The following is a 19,364-nucleotide window of genomic DNA, read 5'->3' on the forward strand; positions in this document are numbered from 1 at the left end:
TGAACAAAAACAAATGTCCATTGCTTTTTTTCCCACCCCATTGGATAAATAAGCACATTTGTTATATGTTCAGGTGGCTTCCTGATCACCCAGCGGATGTTGGACATGTTCAAGCGTCCCACTGACCCACCTGAGTACAATTACCTGTACATGTTACCCGGAGCTGCATTTGTTGGCGGATATGGCGCATCTGTGGCTGCTGGTTACAGCATCGAACAGGTGAAAGGACATCACTAGTAAGACCACAAGATGCCGCCATCTTGTAGCATCTTGGTGCCAAGGACCCATGTTGAAGAGAGTTGAGGAGTTTAATTTAGTCAAAAGTCATGATATACTGCCATCTTGTGGCACCTTGGTTTAAAGGAACTATGTTGAAGTGAGTTGAGGAGTTTCATTTAGTCAAAAGTCATGATATACTGCCATCTTGTGGCACCTTGGTTTAAAGGAACTATGTTGAAGTGAGCTGAGGAGTTTCATTTAGAGTAAAGTCATGCTATACCGCCATCTTTTCGCATCTCGTTGTCAGGGAACTTTAGTGACGCGAGTTGAGTTTGGCACCTTGGTGCCACCAAAACGATGTTAAAATGAGTTTAGGTGTTTCATTTAGACTCAAGTCACTCCTGCCATCTTGTGGCAGCTTGGTGTCAAAGAACTTTGTTAAAGTGAGTTGAGAAGGGTCATTTAGACCGAAGCTGTTCAATACCTCCATTTTGGTGTCAATAAACTATGTTGAAGTTTCATTTAGTCCTTTGGCACAATCTTGTGGCATCTTGGTGCCATGGAATTATATTAAAGTGACTTGAGGAGCTTCATTTAGTCAAAATTATTGCTTTGTTGCCATTTTGTGGCACCCATAGGCACTTTGAAACCTTTTTAGGATCGGAGTCAATTACTCACAGGTTTTATTTATTCATATTACGACAGGTCTTGGTCCAAGGAACACTGTAACTCGAATAGTATAGGCCAGGACAAAGCAAAAAAAAGTTGTGGGTTTTTTTTTTGGTGTCATCTTGGTGCCAAGGAACTGTGTTGGAGTGAGTTGAGGAGTTTTATTCAAAGAAAATACGTAGTGCTTCCTGTGGCATCTATAGGCAATAGGTTCTGATTTGTGCTACTGAAACTTTTTTTTAACTTGTATGGGCCACATTGCCATTTCTTTACCCCCTTTGTATCTGTCCAACAATACCTCGACCTTGTATAAAGTGTCAGTTCCACATTCATGTTTTCTCCTGTTTGTTCTCAAAACCGAGCAATTTAAATTGCTTTGGTCCTCACAACTGTTTGCGAAACGTGTTTGTTCGTGGTGTTCCTCAGATGATGTACTTGGGCTCGGGCTTGTGCTGCGTTGGTGCGCTGGCAGGCCTTTCCGCTCAGGGCACCAGTCGCCTTGGAAACGCGCTGGGCATGATGGGAGTTGCAGGGGGCATCGCAGCCACCCTTGGTGCACTCAAGCCTTCCCCGGAGCTGCTGTCACAGATGTCGTTGGCCATGGCCACTGGAGGGACTCTGGGTGGGTGGCTTCCTACTTCCCTTTGCATGATAACTTCTTTTGTAATGTGGCCGGATTTTTATTTGAGAGAAGGTACCAGATGTTTGATGCCTAAAGTAATGATTGTGCACGGTGATGGACAGAACTATGCATAACAAGAAAAGCTCTGGTCATGATTCAGTGCCAATCAAATTTGTAATAATTTACTCACACATGAGTCAGGTGCCCCCTTGTTGTGACAAGAGCCCCAAATCGAACCTTTCAGACCAAATAAGTGAAATTGTATCACTACCTGCAGCATACCTGATGATGTCTCACAAAACGCTAATAACTGGTTCAGTTTTGGTGGGAGAAAAAAACCGCTTCATTTTGGTAGGTAGGCTTTATTTTGTATGTAAATTTTATTTAGTTATTTATTCATATAGTGATTGGTAACTTCTCATTGTGTCATATTTGACCCATCTGTCTAGACTTGCTTCTAGAATTGTGTCCTAAGTATGACAGTGTAAAACTTTCAAATTTCTATCTTGATGCGGTACTTATTTGAAAAAAAAAAAAAAATTGGGGGATTTTTACTTTCCCTCATAGTCGGTGGGAAAAAAAAATGTCATCCTATTCCTATGCGTAGTAGACAGGGCTGTACTTCATGTACTTTTGGGAGAGCAGGTTGAATTTTGTGAGTTTCAACTTTTCATCTGTCTCTCTAGTCTGGAGAATGACAATATTCCAACAGAACACTCATCATACTCTTTCATCACTGTCGCTGAATGTTGTTAATTAATGGTCATTTAAAATATGGGGATGATAAATGATGTTCAGTACAACCTCACTTGGCTTTGATTCTTCATGTTTTTTTTTTGGAGAGGAAGTGGAGGACAGGCGACTAAAATTTTGGACTGTTGTTTTGCCCTTTGAAGATCAAGCTCAATTGCTTAGAGTAGAGAAACAGAAAACAGGTGACTGGTGTTCTCCTTATTTTTCTTTGTACTGTCTAAATGTTCTCAAACTTGGCCGACGTGCCTGAGAAGTTTTGTGCTTGACGTTGGAGCGGAAGAATTAATCGAACTCAAACCAATGTTGCAATGTAGTAGAATGCAATTTTCAAATCGCAAAGGCTTCTGTTTTGGGGGGGAAAAAAACTGCTTCGTTTCCATCGGTAGGCTTTAATTACCTTGTATGTATATTTCCATTATTTATTTACATGGTGTCTAGACAAGTTCAGTGCTTAAAAAGTCCAGTCCACATGTTTGATTAAATATTGCAGTATAAGCCTAAGCTATGAGTCCAAAGTAATTTTGTATAATACTTCTGATATTGTTTATTGTAATAGAGATTAATTTATTGCTTTTGTTTGTTGAAAACTACACGGGAAGAGGACATTAAAAAAATGATCTCATTAAATTCCATTTGCATGTTAAAGGTGGGGGTCGTAATTAGATGAATTTTCCAAATCCTTCAACCCTACTTCCTACATTTGCTGAAATCTCTCGACCGGCGTGCAGGTTTGACCATTGCCAAGCGGATCGAAATCTCCGACTTGCCTCAGTTGGTGGCGGCGTTCCACAGCCTTGTGGGCCTGGCGGCGGTTCTCACCTGCGTGGCGGAGTACATGATCGAGTTCCCCCACCTCGATGCCCACCCGGCCGCCGGCGTGCTCAAGACGGTGGCCTATTTGGGCACGTACATCGGCGGTGTCACCTTCAGTGGATCGCTGGTCGCCTATGGCAAGCTGCAAGGTACTTCACTCGGCGTGACTGGAGCATTTGAAGTTCGCAAGCACATGTTTTGAAGAGCTTATGTTACATGTCTGATTACTGTTTTGGATTTTGAACATACAATCATCATAATCATTTCAGCATTGTCTGTTCCTGATTGCGTCTTTAATCATTCCAAAGCCAAAATGAGCCTCAAAGAAATCCAGCCCTGGATTTGAACTTTGTCACAGCTGTCACATGTATTTCGTGTTGTGTGAGTGACTTTAACCCTAACATACTATGCATTTTCCATGCAGGTGTAACATGTTCCAGGTGAATTTTGACCACCAAAGAATGCCTTCATAATTGTCTACAGTATATCAAATCATGAAGAGCAGATCTTGTAAAAATGTATTTCTTACATGAATGAATGGATGATTTAAACTTTCAGTGTTCCAGAGAAAAAGCAAAGCTTATTTTTTGTTTTGTACCTCTCGTTTTAAAATTTTGCTACATTTGAAGTACCGTACTTATGTTTAGTTTGCAGGTTTCTGTCCGACCCTGTGCAAATGTGGTGGAAACCTAGACAGTTCTCAAGACTGTTTTATATTACCACATGAACGCCGTCCCTACTGTCGCATAAAAATACACACGTTCATGACTTGGACTGGTTTCGAAGATTGTCCCATGACCCTTCAAAGGCCAACAAGTGAATGTTTCTGCTGGAATATGTGCAAATGTAGCGGAAACACAAACAGATCTTGGCACTGATCAGGATCCCTCTTGAAAACGTACTGTCACTGTCCCATAAAACATATACACTGAAAAAAATATTGTGCATCATTTACCCAATTTTATTTTGGCAAGTGGTTGCACAAAATTAAGCCATTTGAATCCAGATACATTTTTAAAGCAGGCAATACATTTACTTTAAAAATATATCTGGATACAGATTATTTTATTTTGTGCAACCACTTGACAAAATAAAATGGAGTAAATTCAACATCTTTTTTTTTCAGTGACACACATTGATGATATGTACAGTTTTACAGTTTCAAGGTTCCCACCATTTTTCTTGATTTGACACATACTGGCAAAACTAACGTCCATTTTAGAAGCTATGGAACAGTCTCTGTGTACACCAATGTGTAGCACCTGTACAAAAGAATAACATTTAAATATTTTCATTTCAGGTCATCAGTTTTGGAAAAGTCATATTTCAGGGTGAAAGAATGACATTTAAGTTGTTATCATAATTTTTTTTATTGCTGACAAAAATGCCAAAAGTGGTCAAATGTGATCAAAGCAGTATCTAAGGGTTAAGAGGAACACATGGGAAGCCTTCTGGTCTCTAAGAGAGTGCAGTGTCTGTCTGATTTCTGGAATTATGTAGTTGATTAGACTGCCTAAGTGTCTGTAGTGTGTGTCATGTTGTGTCTCATTTTCTTGCCTTAAGCCAAACAAACAGAGCGGCAAACTTTCTTCTGAATAAAATGAAATGTGCATGCCCGGTTTGTAGGCATCCTGAACTCTGCGCCTCTCCTGTTGCCCGGACGACACATGTTGAATGCCGGTCTTATGGCGGCGTCAATGGGGGGCATGGTGCCCTTCATGCTTAGTTCCAGCTACGGCACTGGAATGGGATGTCTACTCGGAGTGTCTGGGCTGTCCACGGTTATGGTGAGTTTCCACTAAAAGGCAGTATTGCATAAAGAGTATTTAAAACGTAATTGTTGACGTCATGCTAGTTAGTTAATACATAATGGTGTGGTTTGTGGCATCACAAGTCTGTTATCAGCTAATACAAACCTGTTTAGTGCCTTTCTGTGTTTAAATATGCAGTAACTTTTTCAATTAGCTGCATGGTAGTTATGGTATCATGTGGTTTGCATGAGTGCCTCACAGGCAAAGGTCCTCCGTTCGATTTCCTTCCGTGTGGAGTTTGCATGTGCTGCCTTTGGCATTCTCTGTAGTCATTCCATGCATGTTGGGTTAATTATGTTGTATTGTTCTTTTAGTCCTTCAGAAATATAACCCCATGGGAGAGAGCAACATAACTGAGATAAGCCAGTGGCAAGATGCAGTGCTACAAATTATGAACACATATCCCACATCACATATTGGGGTGTGTGTGTGTGTGCATGCTTGGGTGCACTCGGAATGGTGGAAATTGGGAAAACAATAGCTTTCATCTCAGATAAGATGAGAGGCCTTTTATTAGTCCCACAATGGTGAAAAGGAACTTTGCATTTCGTTGTTGGGTTTGAATAGTTGAAATGATGCTATTATAGACAACTTTTTCATAGGCAACTTAAGTTTGTGTCAAAATAGACTCCTCGTGTATCAGAGTCAATCAGAAAAGAAAGGTAATAACTCGTTCTAATGAAATAGAGGAGCAAAAATCCACGGATAATTGATGCCCCTCACACTCCGCCCGCCAAAAAACATTTTTGGAGGAGTTGCATTTAGACAGAAATCATGTTTTGCAGTCAAATTGTGACGTCTTTGTGTCGGGGAAAGTTGAGGAGCTTGATTCCACTGGAGACAAATTCCTTGTGTGTTTTCAACATACTTGGCCAGTAATGCTGATTCTGATGTAGACAAAAGTAGTACTTTGTCATGCTCTTTTGGCATCTTGGTGACACAGAACTATGTTGATGTCGAAGAGCTTCATGTGGACAAAAGTAGTGCTTTGCTGGCATCTTGTGGCATCTCTAAACAATTTTAAACCTTCTTAGGAGGGCCGTCAATTACCAACAGAATAAAGCAATGCTTTCATAAAGAAATACTTTTATTGCTTTGGCCTGAGCACAAAAACAGAATGCTGAACCACACATGCTGTATGTGGGGTTTACTAAAAAAGAACATTTTGAAAAGGTTACCAGAGTAGTAATAAAAAAAACAAACACACTGCACACATTTTTATGAGGTTGAAATTGAGAGTTTCCAAATACTGTGTTCCAGTGTCCTATTTGTACTGTATTGTGAATGCCACTACTACTCACAACCTCATTTTTATTTTATGAGGTTTGTTTATTTTATTTCCTTCAGCATTCTTGAAGAGGTGAACATTTACACCACAGTATGCATCAACAAGTCGGGTTATGAGTATAATCAGTTGTATTGTGCTTGACGATGGCAGGGCGTCACCCTGACTGCAGCCATCGGAGGTGCAGACATGCCAGTGGTCATCACTGTATTGAACAGCTACTCTGGCTGGGCACTCTGCGCTGAAGGCTTCCTCCTGGAAAACAATCTCATGACCATCGTTGGCGCTTTGATCGGCTCCTCTGGCGCGATCCTCTCTTACATCATGTGTGTGGTGAGTACACAGAAAAACTCTGTGCTTAAAATAGAAGTACAGATACTTGTGGGAGAAAAGACTTTGACAAGAGGAGGAAGCACAGATGTGTTTTTAAATATAGGGAAGATAAAATGGTATCAGGAAAATAAATATTCCAGTAAAGTATATATACCTGAAAAACCTACACTACTTCTCACCGCTGCTGAAATCCCGGCGATTACATTTGCCGCTTCTCCCAAGGCGATGAACCGCTCCCTCCCCAATGTGATCCTGGGTGGTTATGGCACCACCTCCACAGCAGGTGGCAAACCAATGGAAATTGTTGGCACCCACACCGAGGTCAACCTGGACCAGACCATCGACATAATCAAGGAGGCCAACAGCATCATCATCACACCAGGTACAAGACACTTATAAAAGATTACAACTAATGTTTACTACAATATGATAAATCTCGCTATTTAAGTTTGACATTTTTGCCCCCGCGTTTAAGAAACATTCACAGTCAGATGATGCCGTGCATGTTAGACGTGCTATCTAATCTATCACGTGCAACATAGTGCAACAATCTCATGTAGCAATGTCGGTACACAACTTTGGGACTTATAGACGGACCTTTCCCCATCTGCGATTTTAACAGGACGGCCAGAATGTTCCCAAACAGGACACCGCAGTGTACAGGGGGGACCTTCGGGCTCTGGCTCTTTTCTGGCTCTCTTTTTAGTGCCACTACCCTCCTCTTCCGCGTGCAACAGTCAGTAGCGCCCATGCGTAAACTCGCTACTAAGTGGACCGAACCGAACATGCCATACCGAAGCGTATTGATACACCCACGTGTACCGTTACACCCCTAACATATATATGTATAACATATATATTATTTATGTATATATATATATATATATATATATATATGTATATATATATATATATATATATGTATATATATATATATATATATATATATATATATATATATATATATATATATATATATATGTGTATATGTATATATATATGTGTATATGTATATATATATATGTGTATATGTATATATATATATATGTATATGTATATATATATGTATATATATATATATGTATGTGTACATATGTACATGTAAATGTACATATGTAATTTTGCGATTTTTTTAAACTAAATTGCAAAATTTTCCATAATTGATAGCAATCAACTGTATTTTTCTACATTTTTTATAAATCTTCTACAAATCCGATATTTACTTGAATGAAATCTTGGAATTCATGTGAGGGAAAAAAAAAAGTATATTTTTATTCGAAGAATGTTCTGATAGCTTTCTTTGATACTTGAATATGATTCTTTTACTGTAAAATACAACTGTTGAACGATACACCAAAGACGTACAACTATATGGTACAGTATTAGAATTTGGCTTTGCAAACTGCACAAATCATTTGGGATCCAATAAGCCATCAAGCAGCTTTTTGGTTGCAAAGTGAGCAGTGGGAATGTTATTGGTATTTATTATGAAAACACCTAATATCCTCGGAGAAAGATGGTCAGATTTGGAATCAGACAAAACAATTCATTATAAAAGTTTACTTGCATCTCTGATTTAAAAAAAAAACAGTAAAAGTTTCTTGACCAGTGAATATCTTTCATCCTGCTAATATCCACTCCTCACATATGCATCTGCAAACACGACTGTAGCATCTCTGCGACTTCTCAACTTGACCCAAAGTCTGTCATAGCCATTTCCATTTTGACCAGTTGACTGGTTGTCCTCCCTTGGACTATTTGGAGATCTTCTCAGCGCGACCCGGCACAAGCATATATCAGACCACAAATTTCATCATCTTGGAGATTCCGTAGTGGATGCCAATGTGGTTCTGCCAGGATCACTCAAGATGTCTGTTTTACTTGCTTCCTGCATCAACCACAAAGAATAACTTGGGATACACATGGCTGCTATTTGCTCTGGTGTGTGTTGTTGTTTTTTTTTTTTTTTTACAACCAAATCACGGACAGATGTGTGGTCCAACAAACATACGGGTCTGATAACGAGAAACCACGTAAAGTCAAACTTGTGCCCTAACGTATTGACAAAGTCTAGGTTGGCAAATTAACGGTTTTGAGGAAAATGAAGGCTCTAGTTTAAATGTGGTCATTTCTGGCCCGTGTTGAGATTAATTACTACTACTCCGAACACATTTCAACATTGTCCAAATAAAACTGTGACTGCTATGAATCAAACATCCCGCAATAGGATACAATTAGTCCCGATAATTATTCGTAGGCTACCTAGCTTCATGTGTGCTTTTTGTGTGTATGTAGGTTGGGGTTTGTGTGCAGCAAAAGCCCAGTATCCGATTGCAGACATGGTGAAGATGCTGAAGGAACAAGGCAAGACTGTCAGGTAACTGTCAACACATTTGCTTGAATGTTCTTTTGTAATTGATAAATGAAATGATACGTTGTGAATGAAAAAAAAAATAAAAATAAATAAATAAAACGTTTTCCTCAGGTTTGGTATCCATCCAGTGGCTGGGCGTATGCCAGGCCAGCTAAACGTGCTCTTGGCTGAGGCTGGTGTGCCTTATGATGTCGTATTGGAAATGGATGAGATCAATGAAGACTTTCCAGGTAAGCTTTTTCCAGGAACACAACAGCGGGAGGCTGTTTGTCACTGTAGCCACGAGGTGTTACGTAAAATAACAAGAAATGAACTCACACACGCCACACACTTTGATCAGCCTGCTGTTGCTTTGACACGCAATAATCAGGCGTACACTCTGAAACACATGCTTGTGTTTATGGTGGTTCTGGGAAATTCATTATTAGTGCTTTTCAAAGCAACTTTTGTTTTTGTCTCATGGATCACGTGTAAATGTCTGCGGCCCACAGAGACGGACCTGACGCTGGTCATTGGTGCCAACGACACAGTGAATTCTGCTGCTCAAGAGGATCCAAACTCTATCATTGCCGGCATGCCTGTCCTGGAGGTGTGGAAGTCCAAACAGGTTAGTCCAGCTTTAGATTTCAATGATACAGTGTATATCACCCCTATATCACCTCATTGAACACCTGAACACCCCCCCCCCCCCCACGACAAAAATGGCACTGCCAGAAGTTTACTGTCAAACTAAAGATACAACAATGAGAATTACATATTTACATATTAAGTATTCTGCCCCATGTGGCCAAGGCCCGTACGCTAGAAGTAGGAGCACAACGTCCATTGAAGTGAAGCAAAAATGTGGCGATTCTTTAGTCTATTTAATCCCCTCATGACTGTATGTTTTCATCAAGTACAATATTATATTCATGTCAGTGGGGAAAGATGATTTGAGATGTTTTAGTTACACATGTGGCCGCAAAAGTATATAAACAATGAACACTCATTTCTGAAAGCACCAGTGTATTCATTTTGACTATATTTGACACAAGTCAAACCACTTTTTCTACCGTTCCTCTAGGTGATTGTGATGAAGCGGACCTTGGGTGTGGGCTACGCTGCAGTGGATAACCCCATTTTCTACAAGGCCAACACATCCATGTTGCTGGGAGACGCCAAGAAGACATGCGACGGCCTTCAAGCAAAGATTAGGGAGGCCTTCTACTAGGCCCCCCCACCACCAGCTGACTGACTGCGTGTAGCCTCTTGGTACAAAATACATTTTGGTTTCCATCCCCAACAATGGCTCTTAGGATACTTCAGTCTGTATCAAGTGAAATGGAAGACCTAAGATGTATGATAGTAGATGAGATTTAATGAACGGAGGAAAAGTAAAGCCATGTGTACTGGTTTGTAAATAAAGATATTTAAATGTACTGTATGACTCCAATGGTGCTGCTTTTAAAGTGAAATAACAAATCCTTTTCAGGGACCTGTACAATCCTGACTGCCATTCTGCTTTTGGTATTTTCACTTTAAACAAGAACATGCATTTTTTTTGGTACACTGATAAGATGTTAAAGACCCTTTATTTATTTATTAAGGCTGACTTGACAACTAGCTCGTGGACTGGGGCATGAGGCTGGTGTTTGGAGTGCCTCATTGTTCACCGATACTGTGCGCACATCATGGAAAGAACGTGGGGAGAAGATGTGACAGCCAGCGTGTGGACTGGGCTTTTGTGCCTACTACTGCTTTAGGTGCCTCGCTGTCACACCCTGCTATGTGGCCAAACTAATATATTTTTGCAGCTCAGACGTGTAGGAATAAGAAAAATGCTAGAGGAAATGACATCCATTTCGCCATGGCGCAGTGAGGAAAATTTAATTGACAGTTGACAGCTATGCGCGGTGTGGTTTCAGCACATTCAGTGGACAAGCCCACAACGTTCATGAGTGACGAGAATGGCTTTTTCAAATTTTGATGCCTTACTCTACATACTTGGAAATGTTTTTAATCATTCAAATTTCAGTAGTATTATTAACAACACAAGACATTGAATTTCACTTTACAGGGACTTTAAGACTCTTGTTTGTGACGGTTAGCTAACAAACTATCTTTAGCTCAGTTAGGAAGTATTTGTTTACACTAGACAAGCCTTTCACCTTATATGTAGACTTAACATTTGATCCCAAACGCTTAAATGTTTCCCCTTCCAAAATCAAACTTAAAAGGAAGTCAACCCAAACGTATTTTTTTCAAGAATTTGTTCTATGCAGGCCCACTGGTTGAAAAGAGGCATTCTGATAAATATTGCGTTTATGGTATAAGAGTTAATCCACCCGGTTTTAGCCATCTCAGGGGGCGGCCATTTTGTCACTTCTGTCGACTGAAAATGACACCACAGATGATTTTGCTGCTTAACTCTTATTCCACAAACGCAATATTAATCAGAATGCTGTGTTCCAATTAGTGGGCCTGCATAGAACATATTCTTGAGTAAAATATGTTTGGGTTGACTTCCGCTTTAAAAATGGATTTGGATTTACGGTTGCGTTTCAGTCTCTTGCCGTTTTTTTCTCTTCTCGGCTTCCTTCCTTCCGGCCTCCTTCGACTTGTTGACAACCGTGTGCAGGTAAGAGTAGAAGAACAGGAGGTTGTCGTACTCTCCGCTGTACTCTTGAGCAAGGCACTGCTCATGGAAGTCCTTGAGGAAATAATAGATGGCTTCGATTGTTGCCAGGTAAGTGTCTGGTTTGCCCTTCTGAGAGCGCCAGAAGCACGTTTTCCTAGTCCTCAGCTCAACCTGGAGCAGGTCTGAAATGTCACAGCACCGAGTGGCCATGTTAAACTGTTGAGTGAATTTGCCAATACCGTAAACACAACCCACCAAGTACCTTGTAGTCTCTCATCTGTGCTGATTTTGTTGGTCTGGTTCCATGTGCTGTCGATGAAGACCACCCTCTGGAGGGGATGTGCCCTTGATTCGGGGCCCTTGGTTTCATCTGGGGTCCCTGACCTCGGATCCTCTGTCGAATGCGCGGCGGCTGGAGAGTTCTCTATTTTCCGCCTCTTCACCCAGGGGCCACGTGACCTGCTGTCAGTCCTCTCATGCAAACACTGTATCATGTCTTGTACGGTGACAGCGTCTGGACCAGGGAACACCAACACAACCTGGTGGGGGAAGGGGTGACATAACTACACAGCAGAAGGTATGAAATGACTCTTAGTTTTCCGCAGAGTGCTAAAAGTTGCAACAATTGCTAGTTCATTTTCTAATCTGCAAACAATGCAGGGTTTTTTTTCCCCCCCACAGCACTTGCGTAGGTATGTATCTCCAAAAAACACTGGTGCGGTGTTGGTAATTTTGGATTTGGTGTTGTAAGATCATAATGAACAAATAAACCAAGTTTCATCCAATTATGATATGATTGGGTTAAAATCTTGAGATTTTTGGGGGGTGATTTCAGCCAGACTGACCCTTCATTGCTCATCTTTGTTAAAAAAAAAAAATACAAGCGCAGAGGACATTGAAAAAAAACATTGCATATTAAATCGTAATTGCAATATTGAGGAAAAATAAATTGCAATTCGATTATTTTTCTAAATCATTCATCTATACATCCATCTGAGAAAAAAAAAATCACAAATGTCAGCAGACAACATGACGTGTAGCTTGAATGATTATGACTAGAAGGCCGATATTCGGAATGCCCTCTTGTGTCAGATCACGGACCACCGTCATGAAGATTTACGTGCACTGGATCAAGAGAGGCTTGAGCTAACCTTGTCTTGATCATACTCGGGAATGCAGGGGTATGTGTAAATGGTGATGTCGCTGGGTGCTAGGATCTTTGCATGAACTGCAGTGCTCTTGCCATCTGTCTCATTGGGATGTTTGATGATGTCTATCTTTACTGGAAGCTATGTGCAGAAGACAAGGCACACTTAATAAAACTGACATTATAACCATTACAAAGACTTGAACCCAAGGCCGAAAAGAACAAACAATCCCAAGCCTTTATACTGACCTTGACAATGGGGATTTCTTGCAGACTGACGTCTACTAATAAGCAGCATGTGTAGCAGAAGAACATCCTTGATCCTCCGCATTTAGCACATTTTGACCTGCCCCTCTGCTGCACTTTCTCCAGCACGGCGTGCGATGCTAATTTCAGTCCTTGAAGAGGCTGCTTGGACAGCTCAGGAGTGTGTGCGGAATCGCTGGAGCCTTCGTCCAAGCTGGTCATGCTTGCTCGTGTTGACAATCCAGATGAGAGAATGTGGACCAAATATTAATAGCTGCACAACAGGGACAAATTTTGCCTTGAGTTAAGAAATTTATATTGTACACATTTAACATTAATTAAAAGGGCCCGACAGGATTTTTTTTTTCTTTTAGGCCAATATCAATATTTGGCTGAATTAAATTCAGATAAACGATTAATCGGCCGATCAACTAAAAAAAAAAAATAAACAAAACAAAAAATCAGCAAAGAACAACATACAGTGGGATATAAAAAGGAAACACAAATGAAACCAAGATGAATCATTTCCAACGTTTTCTACTATTTATGTGACCGATAACATGCACAACTCTCTTGAACACAAAACCGAAACCAATTAATAACATCAGTGCTGTAATAGTAACACTACAAGGCCCAACTAGTTGGCATGTGTCACACACTAGTAGCCCTCCGGGCCCTACTAGTAGCACTAGAATGGCCACTACTACTTTTTTTTTTACTCGTAAAATGTATCAGTGTGAAGAAGAGTTCAGTAGCAGTAATGGAAACACTAGCAGTCTAGTCGTTAGTGAGTAAACATATGGCTATATTGTATCCATCCAAACATTAGATTCGATTTTAAAGTTTCAAGTACTAGTACGCAAGTGCGGCATAATTGTGCACTAGTTGACAACTGGTACTACTAGAGGCGTAAAAACTCGACGAATCTTGCGCACTTAAACCAAACAGTGTTTCGTATAAGCATGCATGCGTACATTGTCAGCCGACATACACGTGTCGTGGAGTGTGTACATACACACCAAACTGTCTATTAGCTGATGCATGGAAACATGCGTTATTGTTGATATGTGTGTGTGCCGACAAGTGCGTTTAACTTACTGGTCACACAGCCCACTCAATTAGGCGGTTAAGTCAAGAAATGATGGACCGGGATGTTTTTACCAGTTCCTCCTGTTACAGCAACGTTTTCCGGTTTTCAACCTTTGTTAAATAGATCCCGCCTTGTCGCCGAATCATACGTAAATGTCGTCGCCATATTGAATGTGTACAGTGGCGCTATCGGCGAAGATGCCTCATTCATTTGCCTCTTGGAACTGTAGCAAGCGTTTAACACTCAAAGCCAGACTCATGGAATAACTTAAAGCGGAAGTCAACCCAAACATATTTTTTCAAGAATATGTTCCGAGCAGGCTCACTAGTTGAAACACGGCATTCTGATTAATTTGGCGTTTGTGGAATATAAATTAAGCAAAATGCACTCGCTTTTAGCCATCTCCGGGGGCGGCCATTGTGTCTTCTGTCGACTGATACTGATAAAAATACCTATGGAGGGCATGATGGGGAGCAAGCAAAAACAGATCGCTTATCAATTTGCATCTTGTTCAAGTGTATGCAAAGAACTGACCTTTGACTGGAAAAATCAGGCTTTCATCATCAGTTTTCAGCCCAACTTGTATTAATGTCAATATGTTTTATTTTTGACTTGACAGGATTGAAAAAAAAAACAACTTTGAATATTACTTCCCTCTAGTGGGGTTCTTCAAAATCTAAAATGGTGACCTTCAAGAAAAATAAGCGTAAAATATCATTTGACTGTGTGTTCGAATGCCAGATGTTTGTGTGATGTAAAACAGACCGGTATGTGTCATATATTTCAAAGATAGCCGGTTTTCTTAACTCCTTTTTAATGAAATAATTATTTTCATAACAAGCAGATGTGTGTTAAATAAGAACGTCCACTTTCTTCGATCAGTCATTTATACTGAACATTTTTCATGAGCTGAACGCCTATTTCTCTTATAAATAGTTCACAAATCTGTCTAAATGAATGAGCACTTCTCCTTTGGTACGAAAATCCCTCCACCTCACAAAAATGTCATATCAAAATGCTTACTAGGCATAGGCAGCATGATTATTATACAGCTGTACATTTGGCCGCCCACAATAAAAGAGCACTCTAAAACGTGCAATTTGATCACACAGCACAAAGCCACAGATGTCAAAAGTTTTGAGGGAGTGTGCAATTGGAAAGCTGACTGCAGGAATGTCCATCAGAGCTGCTCCCGGTGAACTGAATACTATATAGGGCTGGAACTAACGATTATTTTAACCATCAATTGTGTCAATTATTTTGCTGATGAATTGCATAACAATTTAGGAAAAATCCTTCCTTTTATTAAAAAACAGCGCAGAAATGCATAAACATGAATTAAGGTTCAGTTACTGGTTTAGTCTGTAACATGTCAGAAAAAAGTAAAGACCATTGTTTTCCAAAATATAAGCATATGTGTGCAAATGTTTTATTTTCATGCAACACAGAAAACAGTTATAGTAATTCTGCTTTCACGGAGGACTACAGAAATCAGAAAATATTCACTGGTGATTGGTGGAATTTCGGAGGATTTGGACAATGTTAAGTAATGTCTCTAACAATTATCAAAATAATTTGCGATTAATTTCATTATCGATTAGTTGTCGAATAATCGTTGTACCACTGGCACTATAAAACTTCCATTCCCTGTTCCAGTGATGACAACTTGGGTGGGGTTGGTAGCGGGATTGATGGGGGGTGAAGTAAGGGGAATGAGTTGCGCTAGGTTATCTTTGATCTTGGTTACCCACATCATCAACTAGCAAACTTTGAAGGGAGAGTCAGTTGTATGACTTCACGGTGAAGTTTGCCAGGGGGTCGGTGGGTGGCGAAACCTCAGGTAACCTCTCTCCTCAGGTAACACTTTTTGTTTGTTTGTTTGTGGTTTTATTTGGTTCCCTTTTATTATTTAGAATAAATCATTCAATTGTGTCATGACAAAATCAACATAACAGCAGATGCTGCGCCAATCCGCATGTGGATCTCTTGTTCCAGTCTTCCCTCACTTGTGAACAAGACTCCAACATACCAAGGCACATTGCAGGCTATTTCTGTTTTTTGTTGTTGTTTTTTTTGGACCTGTACCTGATTTTTTCCCCCATGAAATGGTAACAGTACAATTCCCATATATATATATATATATATATATGTATATATATATATATATATATATATATATATATATATATATATATATATATATATATATATATATATATATATATATATATATATATATATATATATATATATATATATATATTTATATATACACACACAGGACCATATATACTTCTCTTAATAGTGCTCCAAGTGGCGTCGTGTTTTGTGCCTGTGTGTTTCACTTCATGAGGGCACGCCTCACTTTTGCGATTATGGACCATGACTCAAATTTGGAGGAGCTGATTTTCACACTTGGCAGTGAACCGCTCCAGCAAGAGTTCAAGATCGCAGAATGATGAATCAATCATCTGTAAAAAAGCAGAGACGCAGCATTGAGGCCACCAAAATGTGTGACTGTGACAAGATGAAATCAGCCATTTGCCTTTTTTTCCTGTGGATCCTCTCCCCTGCTTTTTGATGAAAAATCACCTATTTGCCTTTTTTATCGCTCTTCCTGAAACACTTTAAGACGCCACAAGAAGCCGCCAAAGCCCTGTTGTAATAGAATGCTGCCAAGGGAGGACGCGTGTTGAAGTGATACATCTCAAGCATGCAAGCTTTATATGTCGGGGAGGAGGCAAGTTTAGCCTGGGTCATTAGTGGAAGTTGCGGAGAGTCTTCACCACACTTCATCTTTTTCAAAATCAAATCTGCTGTTTGCCCATTTGTTTTTAAAGACTAAGTTGCATTTAAATTGATGATATTCAAGCGTTTTGAATGATAAACCGCAAATATGAACAATTCTAAAGATTTTGAGGGGGAATGGTGTCACTTACTTGCATTTTTCCCTATTCGTGGCAGGGCTCAATTCCTTGGATTAGTCTAGCTACTCGTGGGGGTTTACTGAATGTAATTCTAGCCATCCTATACAGCTGCCGTATAATCCTCCAAATCACAATTCACCAATTGCAAGTACTCGCGTGACTTGCTCGTCGTGCTGCAAAAGGCAGTCCAAAGGTTTCCCACACAACTCTTGGGCTGTCGATGAACGTGTGATTTCGTGATGTGTTGCTTGTTGCTTTCACAATGCTTTGCTGTTTTGCAGACACAGAATCCCCCTAGTTGCGCAACCTTAGATTTCTTTGAAGGAAAATAAGATTTCAGCCTCCTCCTTTTCTCCCGTTGGGCCAAGCCCACCTCTCCAAATCGCACGAGACCCCATGGCCTTTCTCCCAGGTGATCTTCACTCGTCAATACTTTCACAACCGCCCCCAGCCACCAGGTTTATTCCCCCCGCCCACCTCCAGTCTTTTCCCAAGGTGCTGCTCATATTGTCGGACTGCCAATGTCTGCACATGCAGTTGGTAATAATATGGACCACATGTGCTTTTCTGCCTTTACCCCTCTACACAAATATCAAACAGATTCCAAAGCATTTGAAGAAATCAAATTTTCTTCATAGCATCATTATGTAACCACAAAATGCAATTACTGTAAAATACACTTTGGTTGTTTTGTTGCAGGTAACCTAAAGGCAACGCAAGAGACATTGAAATAAATATGGAGAAACCTTTATTGTGTGAACACAATTCCAGGATGCTCACTGATCTCTGATTCCTTTTTGTTTTTAAACAATTTTTCCCATGGGTCATAATAAAGATAGAAATAATCAGTTCCAGACTCACAAAACCATTAGTGATTAAACAGGCCGTTTTGGACGTAATATTTCAACAAATATTATCTAACCACAGTAACAATAAAACGGCCTGAATTTCAATACGGGTAATGTGGCGCAATGCTTGGAACATTCTCTGCCTTAACTTTTTATAGGAAGAGATGACACGTATGGTTGATGCTTAAGTTGTACTGATTGCATTCTCTCAAGCCCCGTTGCCGAGACTCATTCTTCTCGTGGAATGATTAAAAATAAAAATGCAACGCTAGAGCAAACATGCAAATTTTGACTTCTCATACATTTTTCTGAAATAGGCTAAGTACTGGAAAAGAGCCATAGAAAAATGAAGAAGCAAACCACTTTATACAATGGTTTTTTTTTTATTATTTTCAACTATCTACTGACTATTTTGATAATCGATTCATCTTTTGATTACTTAGACAACTAATGGATAAATTGGATTTAAAAAAATGTTTTAATTTCCATCCCTTTACAACAGCAACGGATTAGTGATAGGGGAGAAAATGCACAAACATAAATTGGTTATGATTGAGTTACTGGTTTGGTGCCTAACATGTCAGAAAATGGTCAGAAATGTTTGTTATTTTCCAAAGTAAAAGCAGATGTTTACGGATGTTTAATTTTGAAAAAACGCAAAAGAAATCAGTCTGCTTTCATAAAGGACCACAAAAATCTGATCTTATTTACTCTTTGAGAGGGTGAAATTCCAAAGATTTTGACAATTTGAAGTTGAGCAAGGTTATATTTATTTAATTATTGATTATCAAAATATTTATTGACTGATTTGATAATTGATTAGTTTTCAATTAATTGTAACTATTGACTATTTCTACAAAATGTTGATACTTTTATACTTATTTACCCTCCCGTTATGCGCAGTTTGAACATTGAATTTTAGTTATTCTTTTACGTACCACTAGAGGGCGCCCATACCCCACTTTGAGCATCGACTTGATGTATCGATATCCTATTATGGGTACGATTAGACCTTTTCGACATTGGATGCTGTTATGTAAAATGAATATATAATACTGAAACATTCTTTTGTTTTATTAAGGTATGCTGTAATTCCAATGAAGTAAGTGGGCTACATGTAGAGGTGTTGTCATTTTTGTATAAATGATGCCACTTTGCGTGCTCTCTCCTGACAGTTTGCGCTCACTGGTCCTGCCGCTGGGAATACACAACCTTGAATGTGAAACGTGTTTACATTTTAAGTATGTTACAAATTATCTGCTCGGACTAACTTTGCGTGACTTGGCAGGCGGCTTTACCTTGCTCACATGTTGTTTGGGTCAAATGTATTTCAGGGGTTTGCTCTCCCAATTTGACTGTCTGTATTTGACATGGGTCCAGATGTGAACCCAGCCCACAGAGGTAAAAGTGTGTGTGCGTTTTCATGCATGAATAAGGCTGGAAAGTGTGGGAACTCTGCCAATGTCTGTTATTGTGGTCATTGTCATTGAACCTCAGTGGAATTCAAATTACATTAATTAAGTCACTTGTTTTGATTATACTCTAATTGGTTTATCAATGAATCTCTTTTGGATCATGTCATCTGTCCATGGGCAACAAGATTTCCCAAA

At 39.7% G+C, this 19,364-nt stretch overlaps 2 protein-coding genes across 6 annotated transcripts in view; one reads left to right on the forward strand and one right to left on the reverse strand.

The window, feature by feature from the left end:
- Positions 1-10,297, forward strand: part of nnt2 (nicotinamide nucleotide transhydrogenase 2) — a 22,622-nt gene extending 12,325 nt beyond the window's left edge. For all 5 annotated transcript variants that reach the window (XM_086027016.1, XM_086027014.1, XM_086027013.1 and 2 more), the window contains 10 exons: positions 74-219; positions 1,315-1,510; positions 2,992-3,225; positions 4,703-4,863; positions 6,326-6,505; positions 6,728-6,887; positions 8,801-8,882; positions 8,991-9,109; positions 9,371-9,486; positions 9,943-10,297. In XM_086027016.1, the coding sequence (XP_085883142.1) occupies positions 74-219; positions 1,315-1,510; positions 2,992-3,225; positions 4,703-4,863; positions 6,326-6,505; positions 6,728-6,887; positions 8,801-8,882; positions 8,991-9,109; positions 9,371-9,486; positions 9,943-10,089 (1,541 nt within the window). In that variant the 3' untranslated portion in view covers positions 10,090-10,297. The remainder of the gene's footprint in view (positions 1-73; positions 220-1,314; positions 1,511-2,991; positions 3,226-4,702; positions 4,864-6,325; positions 6,506-6,727; positions 6,888-8,800; positions 8,883-8,990; positions 9,110-9,370; positions 9,487-9,942) is intronic.
- A 414-nt stretch (positions 10,298-10,711) lies between these two features.
- On the reverse strand, positions 10,712-14,156 carry dtwd1 (DTW motif tRNA-uridine aminocarboxypropyltransferase 1). The gene is made up of 5 exons (XM_086027020.1): positions 13,988-14,156; positions 12,893-13,163; positions 12,648-12,785; positions 11,759-12,035; positions 10,712-11,678 (listed from the first exon to the last, which is right to left on the reverse strand). The coding sequence occupies exons 2-5, from the start codon at positions 13,109-13,111 to the stop codon at positions 11,407-11,409; spliced, it is 906 nt and encodes a 301-aa protein (XP_085883146.1). The 5' UTR covers positions 13,112-13,163; positions 13,988-14,156; the 3' UTR covers positions 10,712-11,406.
- Between the last annotated feature and the right edge of the window lie 5,208 nt (positions 14,157-19,364).

The sequence above is a fragment of the Filicampus tigris genome, chromosome 3 (genome assembly GCF_054856515.1).
Source record: "Filicampus tigris isolate MCC_2025a chromosome 3, RoL_Ftig_1.0, whole genome shotgun sequence".
Lineage (NCBI taxonomy): Eukaryota > Metazoa > Chordata > Actinopteri > Syngnathiformes > Syngnathidae > Filicampus > Filicampus tigris.

Bases quoted from the DNA above. Each gene is read 5' to 3' on its own strand.
- dtwd1 (XM_086027020.1), bottom strand. From the start codon at position 13,111: ATGACCAGCTTGGACGAAGGCTCCAGCGATTCCGCACACACTCCTGAG. The intron at 12,786-12,892 runs GTCAGTATAAAG...TTCTGCACATAG, and splicing joins AAGAAATCCCCATTGTCAAG to CTTCCAGTAAAGATAGACAT. The intron at 12,036-12,647 runs GTTAGCTCAAGC...TTCCCCCACCAG, and splicing joins CCGAGTATGATCAAGACAAG to GTTGTGTTGGTGTTCCCTGG.